This window comes from Chlamydotis macqueenii, chromosome 7 (assembly GCF_036417535.1).
Source record: "Chlamydotis macqueenii isolate bChlMac1 chromosome 7, bChlMac1.mat, whole genome shotgun sequence".
In the NCBI taxonomy this organism is placed as follows: Eukaryota; Metazoa; Chordata; class Aves; order Otidiformes; family Otididae; genus Chlamydotis; species Chlamydotis macqueenii.
This window is the reverse complement of record NC_141562.1, coordinates 36,903,942-36,919,630: the sequence shown is the minus strand read 5'-3', so window position 1 is coordinate 36,919,630 and position 15,689 is coordinate 36,903,942. Positions and strand designations below refer to the sequence as shown.

The window sequence follows — 15,689 nt, the reverse complement described above, 5'->3', positions numbered from 1 at the left end:
AGTGTACTGAGCACATTTAATTTGCTCTGGGTCCTGACAATTGGTGTTTTAGGACTCCTTCTGGTGGATGATATTATGTAGAAGGATTAGTGTCATTAACGAGTCCAGAGTGGGGAAGATTTGATTCCTACAGATGCTGCTGAACTTTTCTAGTTGCAACCCCCCTTGCAGAAGAGCTGTCTCCTGATGTCTCCACTGACGACCCAAGCGTCTCAGCCTTCCCTTCTGCCAAAGCTGAAAGGAAGAGAAGTTATCATTTGTTGTCATCATAATTCCATATTCTCTGGAAAAGCCATTTTAGCATGTAAAAAGTGCTTTTAAAACAACAAAGGTCTTTGTGTCATCTTTTAGAAAACAAAAGGAAAATGAAAGGAAAATGCAGCTGTAGTGCAGCTAGGGATGCAAAGCCAGTTTTATTTGTTGAGATGGGAAGTGGACATCAAAATTCCAGTGACCTGAGGATGCCATTTCACATGATAACCTGGTGCAAGGGAGGCTGTTTTTTAATTAGGATACCCTCTCTGGTTTTTATCAAATCCAGCTCATCAAACAGTGTTGTGATGTGATGAGCTGGTGGAGGGAAGGCACTGGGCAGCAGCGAAAGGCACAAACCTGCCCTATCTCCTCCCTGTGGTGACACATAATGCTCCTCTGGAAGCCTATGTCTGTTGCAGTCACTTCTAAAGGCCAAAACAGATACTAGACCTCAGCCACCATTAGAAGTCAAGGGAATGGGGCAGCAAACACTTCTGCACACGCAAGGCAGTTGTGTTGCCACGTCTCCATAGCCGTGGGTATTTTGTTTGGTACTAGTACTAATGGTTCTCCTGCTCTCCCTTCTAGACTAAAAAGTCTCGTCCCAATGCAGCCCACCTGCAGCTTTCTTGGTCTCTGGAAGCAGGCTGCTCTTCCACAGCCATGCACGTTGAGACAACATTTGAAATTAAGAACCCGGGAGGGTAAAATGATGACCTGGAAACTTGCTGAAGTATACAGCGTCATCTTGATGGCACTCCTAGGCTTCATGGTGTGATCTTCTGGTTGCTTTTTTTCAAGCTGATAGTTTCTTCCTTTTTCTTTTTTTCCTCTTTCCTGATGTCTTCGAGATTTGTGGAGGTAGAGGTCTTTATGGCTCTGAGGTTCATAGGGCTCATTGCCAGCACACCCCTGTACATTTTCCAATGACCTTTTTTGTAAGGGAAGGTTGGCTGATGGGCGTAATTTCCCCTGACACCAACACAGTTACCCCAAGGATGGATTAGAAGTGCGTTTGTGGCCGGGCAGGAGCAGAAGGTCTCTGTGCAACCCCGGGGTGCTCACAGAGCAGGTCACTGCAGCATAATTACAATAGTTATCCGATTAGTTTTCTGCCACCGGAGGACATTCCCTGGCCCAGTTCCTCATGTATACATCCATGCCCACACGGGGAAGTGGCACAGGAGGGGGAGAGGTGGGACTGTTCCCTTGGCTGGCAGCCTGCTTTTCTGCAGGTGTAGATGGGGCCTGAAATTGCAGCTTTTATTTTAACAAAATAATTTTCACCCAGAAAGAAGAGCAATGAGCTTCAGGGATTTTTCTCCACCTGAGATTATTCAATCAGACTAAAGTGTTTTTATTGATAAGCTTAAATTATTAGCTAGAACAGTTTTCCAGTGTTTTGACACTGTTTCTACAACTTTAGCTTCTCATAGGAGAAAAAATTGGCATTCAACATCATTTCCATATAAATACCAACATCTGTGCAGTTTCCATTTACCTTTTCATCCTCAAAACACCCAAGTTGTTTACCATTTTTAATTGTAATTCATGAGCAGGATTTTAGGAAATGCTGCAAGTAATCTTAGAAAAATGAAAATGTTTATCCTGCGGAAGATTTTATCGTCACAAGAGCACTTTGAAGGCAGAGAACCCGCAACTCTTACACTAGCCTTTGTGCTGTGTAATGTGCGCTGCTAAATTTCGAGAGCACTAATTAGTCCAAGATAGACTACTCTGCTGTTGACTATGTTGAACAAATTAGAGATCCCACTGTGACGAACTGAATAGAAACAATGTTCAAATAACTGGATTTAAATCTCGAAAACCGTAGTGTAATTACTTCTGTGACAGGACTACCAGCTGTTTATAGGCCTTTAAATCTGCATAATGAACAGCCTTGTGATCTTAGTGTACACAAGCACTTTCAGAGGTTTGAAAAAAAATTCTCAGTCACATATGTTTTTTTCATACCTTCCGTTTTCCTTTCTGTTGGGAGGGTGCTGGTTCATTGAAAATGGCAATAGAAGTTGAACGGTATCGTTCAACCCCTACCGCGGTGCCTGCTGTGTTTCTCTGGATTTGTATCCAAATCTTGTATCTTTAGTAATATTTTGGAAACGAGTTTGTACCTCCTCAGTCATGCTTCTAACCCTTTCCAAAAGCTTTATTGTAACTGCAAAAGCCTGGAGGGCAAGGGTTACTGTTTGTTTGCTTGTATTTTCAAGGGGTTGGTTTCTTGAGATGCTCTGCACCAGGGAGGTTTTCATTTGGGCTGTAGAAAGAGGAGAAGGCAGCAATAGGAAAATTTGCAATATGTGTGCAGCTGGCAAATCTTGCAGCCACTAACGTGCATCCTCATAGTCTTCAGGTGCCATTGGTGGCTGATGAGGTGGGGCCACGCCACCAGCCCATCTCCGCTCCTGTGTGACTTTAGTTTGCTGTTCCTTGGATTCCTTTTCTCCACCGAATCTTATAGCTAGCAGTAGTGCCACTGATCCTCTTGGCACCTGGCCACTCAGTTAAGGCTGACAGCTCTGAATAAAGACCCAGCTGCAGTCAGGTAATTGAATTAGGAAGAGGAACGACCTATTTTTGTGATATTATTATTCATCATATTGATTACAGCAGTGCCTATGAGTCAGCTAAACACAGCAGCACATTGCAGGGTGCAGGTGGCGGGTGATGCGGTCCCTCAGGAGCCTGAGGCTCAGACTCACTATGACAACAGGGGAGGAGATGATGCAGTGAGGGGGGTGACCAGCATGTCCCCTCCATGCCCTCACCCTTGTGAAAGGGGGAGATAGCCAGCTTCTCTGCAAGAAAGATGGCAAGAAATTGGAAAATCTTCAAATATGAAGAGTTTTCTACGTGGATGATGCAAGTTGTAGAACACTGGCCCAGGTTGCCCAGAGAGGTGGTGGAAGCCCCATCCCTGGAAACATTCCAGGCCAGGCTGGATGAGGCTTGGAGCAACCTGATCTGGTTGGAGATGTCCCTGCTCCTTGCAGGGGGGTTGGACTAGATGGCCTTTGAAGGTCCCCTGCAACTCTAATCATTCTATGATTCTATGGTGACAGTGTTGAAACAACCTGTCTTACGATGGGTGATTCACAAAGTGCATTCAATTTGCTGGGAGATAATTTCATTGGAGTGTTGAAGCAGCCAAATAGAAAACTGATGGTTTTTTTTTTTATTTCAGACTTTTGAAGCCAGGAATAAAAGGTCTCATTTCATTCATAATTAGAAACTGAAATTAACAAAATTGGGATTGAGAAGCTGGTGTAAGTTTTGCCAAAGATGAAATTAACCTCTTAATGAATTTACCAAAATCCACCATATTTTTTTCATTGATTTCTATTTTTTTTGAAGGAAGTTTTAAACTTTTCAAGACTACTTACTCTAATCAAAAAAAGAATGATTTAGGAAGGCCAGGTGAGATGCTACTTAAGTTTTTTCTGGATGAAGTCCATGAATGTTCAAGTATCATTTGGACAGAGGGGATGAAATCTCCTGTATCATGCCCAAAATTAATTTAGTATAAAAATGTTTTTGTAAACCTGTAAACTTTACAGGTTTTTTAGAGATACCAGTGATGTTCTCAATTAAGGCTGAATATTAAGGAGGATCAGATGTCTCAATAGCCACAGTATAGGACAGACATGAACAGCTGGAAAGTCTATGAACCACTTTCCTGTGGGTCCTCCTGGATGAAGGACCTGGTCTGAACTTCAGTGTTGCTCTGAAGTGAGCAGAAAGTCCAGGCAGTCTTATCGTCAAACCTTGAACTAATGGCTTGTTGCATTTTTTTTTATAAATAATACCAAAACCTCATCTGTTGACTGTGGCTGAAGTAATTCATTGCATGAAGTCACTGAGATACAACATGCAAAAGTTTGGGCAGGACCTCTGGGTGTAGGTACTCGTTTATATTCTCTGGATGAATTCCAATCAAGTGCTATGGACACGCTCAAGGCTCAGCTGAATGTCACCTTGACATTTGTCTTAGATTCAAAAATAATTTCTTTTTTACAGAACTATTGATTTAAAAAGCAGTGTTTAAAAAAATCTGATATATCTTAGGACTTCTCTGGGCAAATGAGTTTTTGGTGAATCGTTTTTTCAGTTCAGAGAAAAAGCCATTTAGTTAGAGAATGACCATTATCAATGCTTTTGCTTTTCAGGGACTGGCAACTCATCCTCAGAGGTGCATTTTAGCCGCTAAGAAACTTTGAGAATTCACATTAATGTTAGGGGAAAATGTATGCATATTCTGATGGGCAGAGTTTAGCCTCTGATAAATTTTTGCCACTCTTTCTCTTTTTCAAGTATTTCAGTGATTTAGTGGTAAATAGGAAGTCAGGGGACGCTTCCAACACAATCATGTTATCTGTGCTCTGTCTAAACATTTACTAACTTTCTGAGGAGGAAAGTTACTCATCCTGTCTGAGGTGCAGTCTAGCTTTAGTTAAAATATGGTGACGACCCATTTACCTTCATCCACAACTTGCTGAAGTTCTTCTTTCTCCCACTAAGGAGATGTCAGACCTCTGTTGCGCACAGTGTTGCTGTAAATATCAGGAGCTCAGTAGTTTCACAAGGTTTCAATAAAACACCAATGAAGTGTTTCATGCCTATCTGTCTATACCTTTTTTTAGCTGCGCTGCATCACTGGAAATGCTGAAGGTCTGCTTTGAAATCATTTCTTTCTTGTCCTTCAGAATAGTTTTCTCCAAAAGTAATAAATGGCTATGAAATCTGATAAGGAACTTTGATAAAATGCAATTTAGAAGGCTATCAACCTGGGGAATTGTCCACATTATGTTCCACTTTGATCTTTTCTTGCTAGGAAAGAATGTTAATTCAGGTCTTCATGATGTGTTTGGCAGGCTATTGTAGCTCTGCATGTGTGCTGCTCTTCCTCTTTGAAATACGCTTTCTTCTCAGTGTTGAATATTAACAAATATTTAAATACACATGTAATTTTTATTCTTTCATTTATACCAATTTTATTTACTTTGCAGTTAATTTTTAAATTCTAATCCTAAAATACATCAAGGATAAGTCTTGTTTCTGCCTGATGCTTGCATGTGATTTTTTTTTTCTTATACATAGTGACCTGAGAGTGAGCCGAGAGATGTTTAGCCGTAACTGTTAACCTTTTGACTCCAAGCTGCTTCACAAAGGGTATTTTTATAACTAAGGTAGATTTTTTTTTTTTTCCTGGATGATTTTCCCCGGTCTCTTTTTAATCCTTCCCTTCAAAGGCATTGGCACAGCCACATGCCCAGTTCCAGGCAGAATGGTGGGCGGTGTTGGGTCTGATGCCCTTCAATACCCTTTCTGGGCCATCAGGAGAGGATTATTCTGGAGGAACAGCCGTAGGCTCCAGCACCCGCACAGCTCTCGGCCTCTGCGGCGCTTCCCACTGACTCAAAGACACAGGCCAGCCTGTCTTAGCATCTCATAGAAAAACTACAGATTAGCTTATCACGCTGTTTGCAAGATAGGTCACAGTTCTGCAGATCCCTGGCCTGGATTTTCATCCCTTGCATGATCTGGTAGCTACGCACAGAGGTCTGGAAATGTTAGTCATTAACAGCTTTTAGTTAGGAAAAAAAAAGGAGAGGATCCCTACAACAACTAGTTTTGTTCCAGAAATCCTACATCTGAGAATTCCTAGAATAAAAGGTCATAAATTTGAGTGGATGTAACTATAGGAAATGACAGAAAACTGGGGCTCAGTGCCTGTCAGTCACACTGTCTGATGGTGTTGCATCTTGCAGGAGGTCCGCCTTGACTCGCTGTGTGCAGGCTTGGTGCCAGTAGCGCAGGTTTCTGCTGGGGCATTACTTCCAGTGTCCTCAGATGCTCCTCTGTGCCCGAGGACAGGGGAACATGCAAGTAACTGGTGGTGACATCAGGGATCTTGTACTGAGAACTGTATTACCACATAGACAAAAAAAAAAAAAGATGCTTGAATTTGCTGGGCAGCATGAAGTGCCTCCTGGTTTTGTTTTAGTGCTGCAGAGAATCCATAGTGCTGGCTTTATACAATCTCAGATGGATCCCGTGCCATTCTGCACTTTAGAAGGAAGGGGTTTGTCCTGCAATCCTGAGTTTTCAGAATGAGGTGTGCAACCTCGAGCAGCAAGGGATGATGCTGAGGCTGTCCTGAAGTGTGCTGGGATCCACACCACTCCCAGAAAATCAACAACCCTGGACCCTGATCCTTCACCAGGATCTTCTGGGTTAGAGGCAATCTGCTCCCTGACATTTCAGGCTGTGTGGCCAGCAATAGCATCCGAGTGGTCATTCCTTTTAAGATAATGATCCCATAAATTAACATTAAAATACTAATAAATAAAAGGCAAATTATATTTTCCTCGCAAATTGATCATGTTACTTGTGTCTACTGAAGGTTTAATAAGCACGATTAGGCATAGACAACTGCTGAGTGGAGAAAAGTTAGTCCTCAGGCAGAGGAGGCTTTGCGGCCTCACCACCTTTTCAATTTGTGTTTTGAAAACTGTACCAGTGCGACTTTGCCTCTAGGTGTAGTCCCGAAAGCTGCTTGGGGAAGGAAACCTGGTGGGGAAGTGGTCTTTTTTTTGGCAGTTGTCACCGTGTCTGCTCAGGGCCAATTTAAAATTTCAGTAAACGCAGATTCCTCCGATATTAACTTTCTTTTCCCTTTGCTAGATAACCTCTTCAAACCAAAGGAACGATTCATTCCAGAGAAGGAGATGCACATGAGATCGAAAAGGTACAAAAGTCTCCGGTTTAGAGTTCACTGTGAATCTCTGCCATCTCACGCCCAAGGCTGCATATTTCTATGTCATCTTCATAGGCTGGCGGGTTGCCATTGCTGCCACGCTGTTGTGCAATGCTCATGTTTTTCTTCCACTGGATCAGTTTGATAGATGGAAATGTTCAAGGCCAGGTTGGACGGGGCTTTGAGTGAGCTGGTCTGGTGGAAGGTGTCCCTGCCCTTGGCAGGCGGGCTGGACTGGATGATCTTTAAGGTCCCTTCCAACCCAAACCATTCTGTGATTCTATGATTTGGGGCAGCACCCCTTTTCTAGCCGTTTCAGACAGCATAGGGTACCCATGAAAACTAAGTCCCTGAGAGGGACCTTGTGTTGGACATTCAAAAATGTAAGCAGTACCATCACTTTGGGTTTTTTTTTCCCCATCCTGATTACAGCACATGTGTGGGAATTACGGCAAACTACTAGGAATGTGGTGTCTGACCTTTAACTGCATTGCACTTCACGCCATTGTTCACAGCAAGGAAAGCTGTACATAGCTACAACGCAGCATTCGCACTGTTTTGAAGAGTGCTCATGTCCCATTTCTCTTCTCCAAAATACAGTCTCCAGCCAAAACAGGCTGCTTTGAGAACTTGATATTGCAAAATATTCTGAGGAATAACCAGAACTAAACAGGCTTTGTGTGCGTGCAAAGAACAGGACTGCTGAGAAGGAAGGTCTGACTTTCTTTTCAGCCTCCTGGGAATTTTATCCTTGATTTCAATGGAAAAAGATCAGACCAGAAGCCACCTTTCTGACAGCAACTCACCATTATTTTTTAAATTGAGAGATTGTGTTCTCCTTGGTGAAAAGGATTCCTGATGATGATGAACAAATATTAACAGTCTATTCTGTTATAATGATGGTTTTCTTATATTTTAGAAAAATACTTGAAAATAATTGCAAAAAAATTGTATTAATTTTGTGATATAAATACCAAAAAGTTTACAGGCGAGATTCTGATTTGAATTATGTTGCTATAAATTGAAACTAACTCCACTGAGCTCATTAGAAGCTATTCCAGAATTACACTGCTGCATTGAGATAATCTGATCCCATCTCTTCGCTTTTTACTCCCAAATTAGAAGTGTTTTTCAACAAGTCAGACTTTATATAAAAACATTATTGTTAATAATTTGTAATTCCTGTGCCATAAATCTAATTCAAGTACTTAGAGATGCCCATTAATGATGAGTATTGCATTGAAGGCAAACATTTCCTATAGGGAAAAGAAATTATTTGCGAATCCCAGGGATGACACGGGAAGTTAACTTTCTCAGTTCATTCCAGGATTTATGATAATTTACCTGAAGTAAAAAAGAAACAAGAAGAAAAACAGAAGCGGGTCATCATGCAGAGTAACAGACTGCGTGTTGAGATGTTTAAAAAGGTAAGGATTTACTGTGGATGCCAAGTATTGTTTTGGGACCTTTCTTTACCTGTGAACGGGGTCCGTAGAGGCCTGTGCTCACCATGTGCAAACCCTGAGAGCAGAGGATGTTTTTTAAATCTCATCCTTGGGCTGAGGCACTTCTTTGAACTTGAATTAACAGCTGAACCTTGTGTTGGAATAAGCACCCTAGGCTTTGTTTTTTTTAAAAAAATGAGTAAGGAGTTAGTTGTGGTAGAAAGCTGCACTAGTGCAGTTCATCCAGTTAATCCGTTCCCAGGAACTCCTGCCCCACGCTGCACACAAGTAGACCCGTTTTTCCTTGTTTAAGTGCGCTGTTCCTCCATGTCATTACACCCTTCCTGTCCAAGGTGGAAAAGCTTTCAGTGCTTTTTTTTCTATTGAGCAATGTAGCCGGTAGATTTGAGGCCTGAGAATACTGCTGCCATCTCACCTGCAGTATCACTGGAGATTTCTACAGTTACAGCTGCCTCATGTATTTTAACGGTAACTTAAGGCTGTTTTGCTTTTTTTTTTTTTTTCCAGCAATTACTGGACCAGCTCCTTCAAAGAAACACCGAGTGACAAAGGATTCTCTTGCCCATCATCCTAATTGGATCTTGAGTGTCTTTGACTGTTAGATAAGCCATAAAATTTGCTGTTATCTCAATTACCTGGAGGTATTTTTTTTTTTTTAATCTTTGTATAAAGAAAGATCGTTTATATTTCTATTGACATTTTAAGGCAACTTTCAAATAATCCAAAACAGTCTAAAAAGGAACACAGCTATTTCAGAGCATCACCTTTTGGTCAGTTTACCCAGAGGAAATAATTTTAAGAATTTTTAATGCAAATACTGGTATTATTTATCTTAGTCATTAAAAAAAAGTATACAACTCTATAGCAACAGAATTGGGTTTGTAAGACCTGGAAAACGTATTTCTCTGAAGTATTCTATTAATTGATTTCCTGTGAGTTAAATCCTTGAAGTAAAGAAAAATGAATATCCTTATTTGTTATGTTTAGAAACTAGCTGGAATAGCATTACCACATAATCATAGCAGCAGCAGTTTCACATTAATACTTAACCAAAGGGACCAATATTTTAGCTCTCTGAAGAACTCTATTCCTGTTTATGCAGTGAATCTACATAGCAAGCTTACCTGTTAAAGAGCAATATTTAAAAATCTGATTATAACACTTTTTTGTGTTTTTCACTGTAATACGTATTTTACTGTATGTCTGCGGACATGAAGTATTTATAGACATGGCATATTACAAAGCGGTGCCAAGAAGTATGTTTGCATCAAAACTGCAGAACTAAAACCATCTGTAATGTTTCCTCAAAAAATATTTAAATCTTTATTTGTACGTTTTGGAAATAAAAACAACCAGCTTACAAACCAACAGAGTTTATTTATGGAATAAAATATGAATATAATATTGATCCAACGGCTATGTTTTTATTTGGTACTTTTAAATATAACACAATTATTGAAACAGCTTGAGAAGTCATGCCTTCTACGCCACAAATCCTATGGTAAAAAATATCGCCTGTAAAAAATCATTGCAAGTGTTAACCTCTGTTACATGAACACTCAACTGAGTGTGCTTGAATGAGGCTGGAATTTGGCCTTTGATATCTATGCTTTATTTTTCTAATCTAGCCTGAGATGTACGGTCAGGTTTTTTTGGAAGAGGGATGTTTGAGAGCTGGGCCGTGGCCACCGAGATAGCCTCCAGCTGCAGGACCTGTGCTGGACACGAGGAACCTAGTTGTATTTTATGCTCTATCTCTGTTAGATTACTTTGCCTCTTTCTGTTTCAGCTTCCCAGTTTGTAAAGTAGGATTAACGATGTTAATTTTTGCTCACAGAGAAGATAGAGATTTATTGAACAAATATATTGCATTCCAGATAGCTATTTTTGAAAACTCAATTAGTTCAATACATTTTGAGAGGGTATGTAAGGTAAGGTAAGGTTGGCTGTGAGGAAGAAACTGCCAGGCTTCTTCCCCAAAACCCAGTCTTTTTAACCAAGCAAGTAATGCTGTACTGGGAACTGAAGTCAGGGCCAGACCACACATAGCTGCAAGTAGAACTTGTGAAAGGGACTGCACGAAGGAGCATCCTCCAAGCTCCCCAGCTCAGCTGTGTGGTAGATCAGCTCTCCTGTGGGTTCACTGATCCCTCTTGCTGCTCTCCAGAAAAAAAACATGTGGCCTGCCTCAAACAGGAGGGCCTTTCTCTCTCTGGTGGACTTCTGGGTCTCCACCACAGAGTGATAAATTATAGCCATTAACACACCCACATGCACCGTCTCCTCGGCTGAGTCTGACAGATTATCTTACAAGCTTTCTTCCAGTTATAGCTCACTACAACGACGAGAGATATTTCCTATAGAAGTCAGTGCCAAAACCCCCTTTGATTTCAGCAGGAACCTAGCATTTTTCCCCCCTTGGTTCCTCAGTCTTTATTTTCTTGACTTCAGAGAAGTGCAGCTTTGGTTCATCAAGTTTGTGCCCTTCAGGAGAATTCTTTTCTGCGCACATCCATAGAGAAATACTATATACATTTAAGCCTGATGTGGAGACAAGACATTGGGTGTTTCCACGGGGACCTGGATGGGTTGCAGAGGAACAAACAGTGAGATACTCACGGCCTGGGTCAGGGATGTCCCCTGGTGTGGGACTGAAACCTGGGGCCACCTGGAGAAGAGAGCCCCAAAACTTGTCCCTCTTCTTCTCTGGCAAAGTGGAAGAGCCAGAGTCTTCCTCATTGTGGGTGAAAGAGTATTTTACATGGAAATCAGACATTTGTCCCACAGGATGCCCGGGAACTAAAGGGAGATGGCTTAATCTAACTGCCATAATATGTCCCTCCTCCATGCCCGTATGATTTTAAGTGCGTATATAAATATATGTAGATTTGACATGCTTCTCACTGTCCGTCTGGGAATATCAAACAGAGGAGCTGATCCTCCTTAGAAATCAGAGCACCCAGGTCCTCATGAGGAAGTGAACCATGTGAGCAACTGGGGTGAGTGGCACAGGCTTGGTGTGATGTGGTTCAGCCCCGTTTCTACCCCTTGGCACCTCCATCAGTGTGCTGACAAGGGCAGGACACTTCTCAGCTGACCTGGTTTCCTCTCATTTCTGGTGATTGTCCTTGGAGACAGGGTACCGCACCAGCCTGCTGCATCCTCAAATCCCCTGGCTGATGAGTAACTCCACCTTCTCACAGACTGAAAGTCGGTGCACTACTCACAAAATCTTTTAGGTTTGTAGAAGGGTTATTTCCAAATGTTTTTATTTTCTCTAAATGTAATTTTCAAAATCTGCAGGACAAATATGTGGCAATTTGCAGTGGAAATTCTCTTGTATAAATAAGCTTGGGAGTATACTTAGTGAGCAAAATGCGTAATGCAAATCACTGTCTGGGAATGTTTTATGTGATATGAAACCTTTTCTTCAGAAAAGCAAAAATGATCTCTGTTGTAAAACTTATTTCTCTTCCTGGGCCTCAGAAAAGAAGGTATCTGGTAATGTATCCAGCAAACAATTCTGACATTCATTTCAGCTCTACAATCCAGTCATTGTAATAGAAAATAGACTGTACAGGAAAATGTTACTTCAGAAAAACATGAGCCTCACAGGCCTTAGCAGGCATCAACTTAGTGAAGTTTAGAGTTAGGAAAAAAATTGGCATAATTTCACTTTAGACTTGTAGGCATTTCCAAGTAAAAAGTACGTTTGCCATCGGATAGTACTCAACACAGAAAACTCCCCAACCTAAATTGGAGATCACCCACACTTTTCAAAGACTGGAATTCTCCTTCTTGTTGCATGCTGTTTGAGTTTGGGTTCTTCGGCTGTCAGCCCATGCCCTGTGTCTTCAGGAGGGACACCTTTTCGTGCTGGTACAACTATACAAGGATTAACATTTCCGGTGATAGGCGTTGCCTTTTGTTCCCCATCTCTCCCTCCTTGGGTTGTCTCTTCTCACATTGCTGGTTTGTACGTGCCCACAGAACAGTTTTTAATAACGACTGTTGGTTGGGATGAGATATTGAGATGGTTTGGGGGCATTAAATCACAGAGCCTGTGTAGGCTTGCCAGCACCTTGACTCAGTGTTCTCCTTCCAAAACAGAAAGCCTCTCAGTAGGGTTGAAGATTTGCATTATCCAAAATGGAGCCCACATGGGAGGCGTGCAGTCTTTTCGGTGTGCAAGTCGTGGTGTTTGTTTGCTTGCTAGCATCATTAATTTCATCTGACAGAAATACCTCATTAAGGGTTGAAAGTCATTGCAACATAAAGCACTGAGGGTTACAGTATTCTGGGGATTTATTTTAAACCCAAATATTTTCCTGTGTATGTGTATGCAAGTCATTAGTTACTTCTCCGAGTTTACTCAGCTGGTCAGATAGATGAGGAGACTGTCTGGGTAAGACTTTTTAGGAGTTTTGTTGTTGAGTATCTGGGATTGGTCATGTTAATGTAATGTTTTCTGTGAGAGAGCTGATTTACAAGGAAAACAACACAGAAAAGCAGGGATAAAGTTTCTGGCAGCTCTCTCCAGAGGAAGCCGTTCGCCGATACATCCATCGCAGTAAGAGCTCCATGGCTAAAAATACCCCAGCTTGCCTCTTCCGTTGAGATGTTGCCCCTTTGACTTCAAGGACAAAAATGTCTGTGTGCTTTGATGACTGGGTAATTATCTTTCCAGGAACATTGACTGGCCACTTGTTTGCTGACGGAGTAGATCAGTACCTAGGGTTGTCCCACAGGGTCATGTTTCATCAAGCTCTATGACTTAAGCCTGTGTAGTTTATTTCTCAGTATGCTCCTTACTGAGCTGGGTTACGGCCGGCTGGATGCCTGTGAGATGCCTTCACCGCGCTCCCCCACTGCCATGGCCACAGGTCAGCATCAGGCGACAGGGGGTTGAGAAGTCCAGACCCCAACTGAGACAATTCCCATTCTGCAGTCTTGTTGTCTTGGGAGGTCATGATTTTCTCTCTTGCAATGGCTGCTTAGCTATGACTAAACTGTTGAAAGAAGCATGCCATGTGAAAACACATTCTATGTTGAAAATCAGAAGCATCTTCTTTTTTACGTCAGGCATCTTACTTTTCCTAGTTCTCCTTTGCTCCATACCAAAGCTGTAGGAGGCAGAATTACTTAATATCCATTTTAGATAACCCACAGAATAAGATAATAAGGTGTATCATCTCCCTACCAGCTGCAGAGTGATTAAAAAGAAAAAAAAAAAAAAAAAGAGAAAAAAAAAGGAAAATCCACAAATGTGCTCATGGTACACACAATGACATGAAATTAGTAAGTATGAAAAGTGCAATGAACTGCTTGAGGTTCATGTTGCATAGATAAGAATATGAAAAAGAGCCCCTAATTGCAGAGATTTTTTTTTAATTGGTCATAGTGATGCATTTTTAGACTTCATGTTTTAAATATTTTTATCTTCTACAGTACCTTACAATGACTAGACTTTAGTTAATATATAATTATAGGAAGATCCTTATACAAACACTTATTACGTGTAGGCTGTTCTGTGGTTCTAGAGTTACTGCAAGTCTACAATTTCCTTGAGAAATTGTCAGTAGAAAATAGCAGGGACCTTTTTGAAGCCATTTTAGTTTCATCTTCTTGCTCAGGCCATCTGTTAATACACCATTTAACGTGCTCTTGCAGCTCTTGAAACTGTGCTTGAAGAATGGAGAGACTTCAATTTTTATTTCACGTTTCTGTGCTTTTTTAGAACTTTTTATCCCCTCAAGTAAGTGAGGACTTTGTATCCCCTTCTAGGGTGATGTGGGAAAAGTTAATGGAGGTCGTTACCAAAGGATGGTCGTGGGAATGATGTCCAGCCTGAAAGAAAGGTCCTTCAGCAATCATTTTTATGAATTGTAGTATATAACTGTGGCCAGGGAGTAAAAAAAAAAATCAAACATATTCTGGACAGGAGTCTGTTTTTGTAACTGAGTTGTTCTGTGAAGTTGTGTCACTGCAGAAGGAGGCAGGGAAATAGGCTGGAGACGGACAAGTGCCGTGATCTGGGAGAGAAATCGTGAGGAGAGGACAAAGCTCTTCTTCTCCATGGATAAATAATAGGCTGGATGCACGGTGCGGGTGCCTGAAGGCTGCTGGATGCACTGCCCTCAACGACAACACCACCGCGTATTTTGAATTTTCCCTCAACGACAGCGGTGTGGTCTTCAGCGGCGTTGCAGTGATGTCAGGGAAAGGGAACTATCGGTGTGTTCTACACTGCCGATTTATAGAGAAATAAACCAGTGCTCAAATGCTATATTCACGTTAGTTCTTCGTGACTAATGTTGTTACAATGAATACCACAGGAATTAGTAATGAATACCCACTTACTGTAAAGTGTCGCCAAATATATACTTAACTTGTAATGCCACTGGGAGCACATATATAATTTTTGCATTTGTTATTATGTAAAAATATAACTTTGAGGGCTCGTTGGTCTAAATTTAATTGTGTAATGGCACAAGTTAAACTGCATGAAAGATCTATAATTATGGGCTGACTGTTCTATCTAATGCTATTAGCTGCTCTTACAAAACCAACATTTTACTTCTATTTGTTTTAGTTTTGAGAGTTTTCACTTGCTGTGTTTGTGACCCAGCATTTTGCATCAGAACCTAACAATCAGAAAATGGCTATAATAAAAGAAGCTCTGTTTCACTCTTCCTTTCGTAAATAATGTGAGATTAAGACCTAATTGATTTCATTCTCCCATGATCTATACCGCAGTACTTTTAAATGATTTCTCTCAAATTTCCCATTAGGAATATGTATTTTTCTTTAAAAACACCCAGAAATACGCTGGCCTTCTAATTTACTGTCCCGGCACTTATGAAGATGGATGTTGCATTGTTTTGTGGTTTGCAGAGGGCTAGACAGGAATGTTAAAAATATATGACTTCATAATTTTTAGTCTGAGTTGAATACTGTCCTCTTGTGAGACATGTGAAAATTTGTGGGTTTTTTTCTCTCTTTTGTTTTCAGGGAGACAGAGAAATTTGTAGCAACAGATCAAAGTGCTTATCCTCAGTGTCTGGTCTGAAGTAAAAAAAAAAAAACATATTTAATGGGTTATTTGTTGTATTTAAAGGAATTTTAGCACAGGAAACCTTCCTGCCATGCTGTCAGAACTGTCCTGTCTGATACAAGGATTCTTCTGGAGAATC

The 15,689-nt window shown here is 41.1% G+C and overlaps 1 protein-coding gene across 2 annotated transcripts in view; it reads left to right on the top strand.

Moving 5' to 3' along the window:
- Positions 1-9,904, top strand: part of C7H10orf90 (chromosome 7 C10orf90 homolog) — a 66,976-nt gene extending 57,072 nt beyond the window's left edge. For both annotated transcript variants that reach the window (XM_086752336.1, XM_086752337.1), the window contains 3 exons: positions 6,958-7,021; positions 8,358-8,457; positions 9,004-9,904. In XM_086752336.1, the coding sequence (XP_086608462.1) occupies positions 6,958-7,021; positions 8,358-8,457; positions 9,004-9,042 (203 nt within the window). In that variant the 3' untranslated portion in view covers positions 9,043-9,904. The remainder of the gene's footprint in view (positions 1-6,957; positions 7,022-8,357; positions 8,458-9,003) is intronic.
- Positions 9,905-15,689: the final 5,785 nt, after the last annotated feature.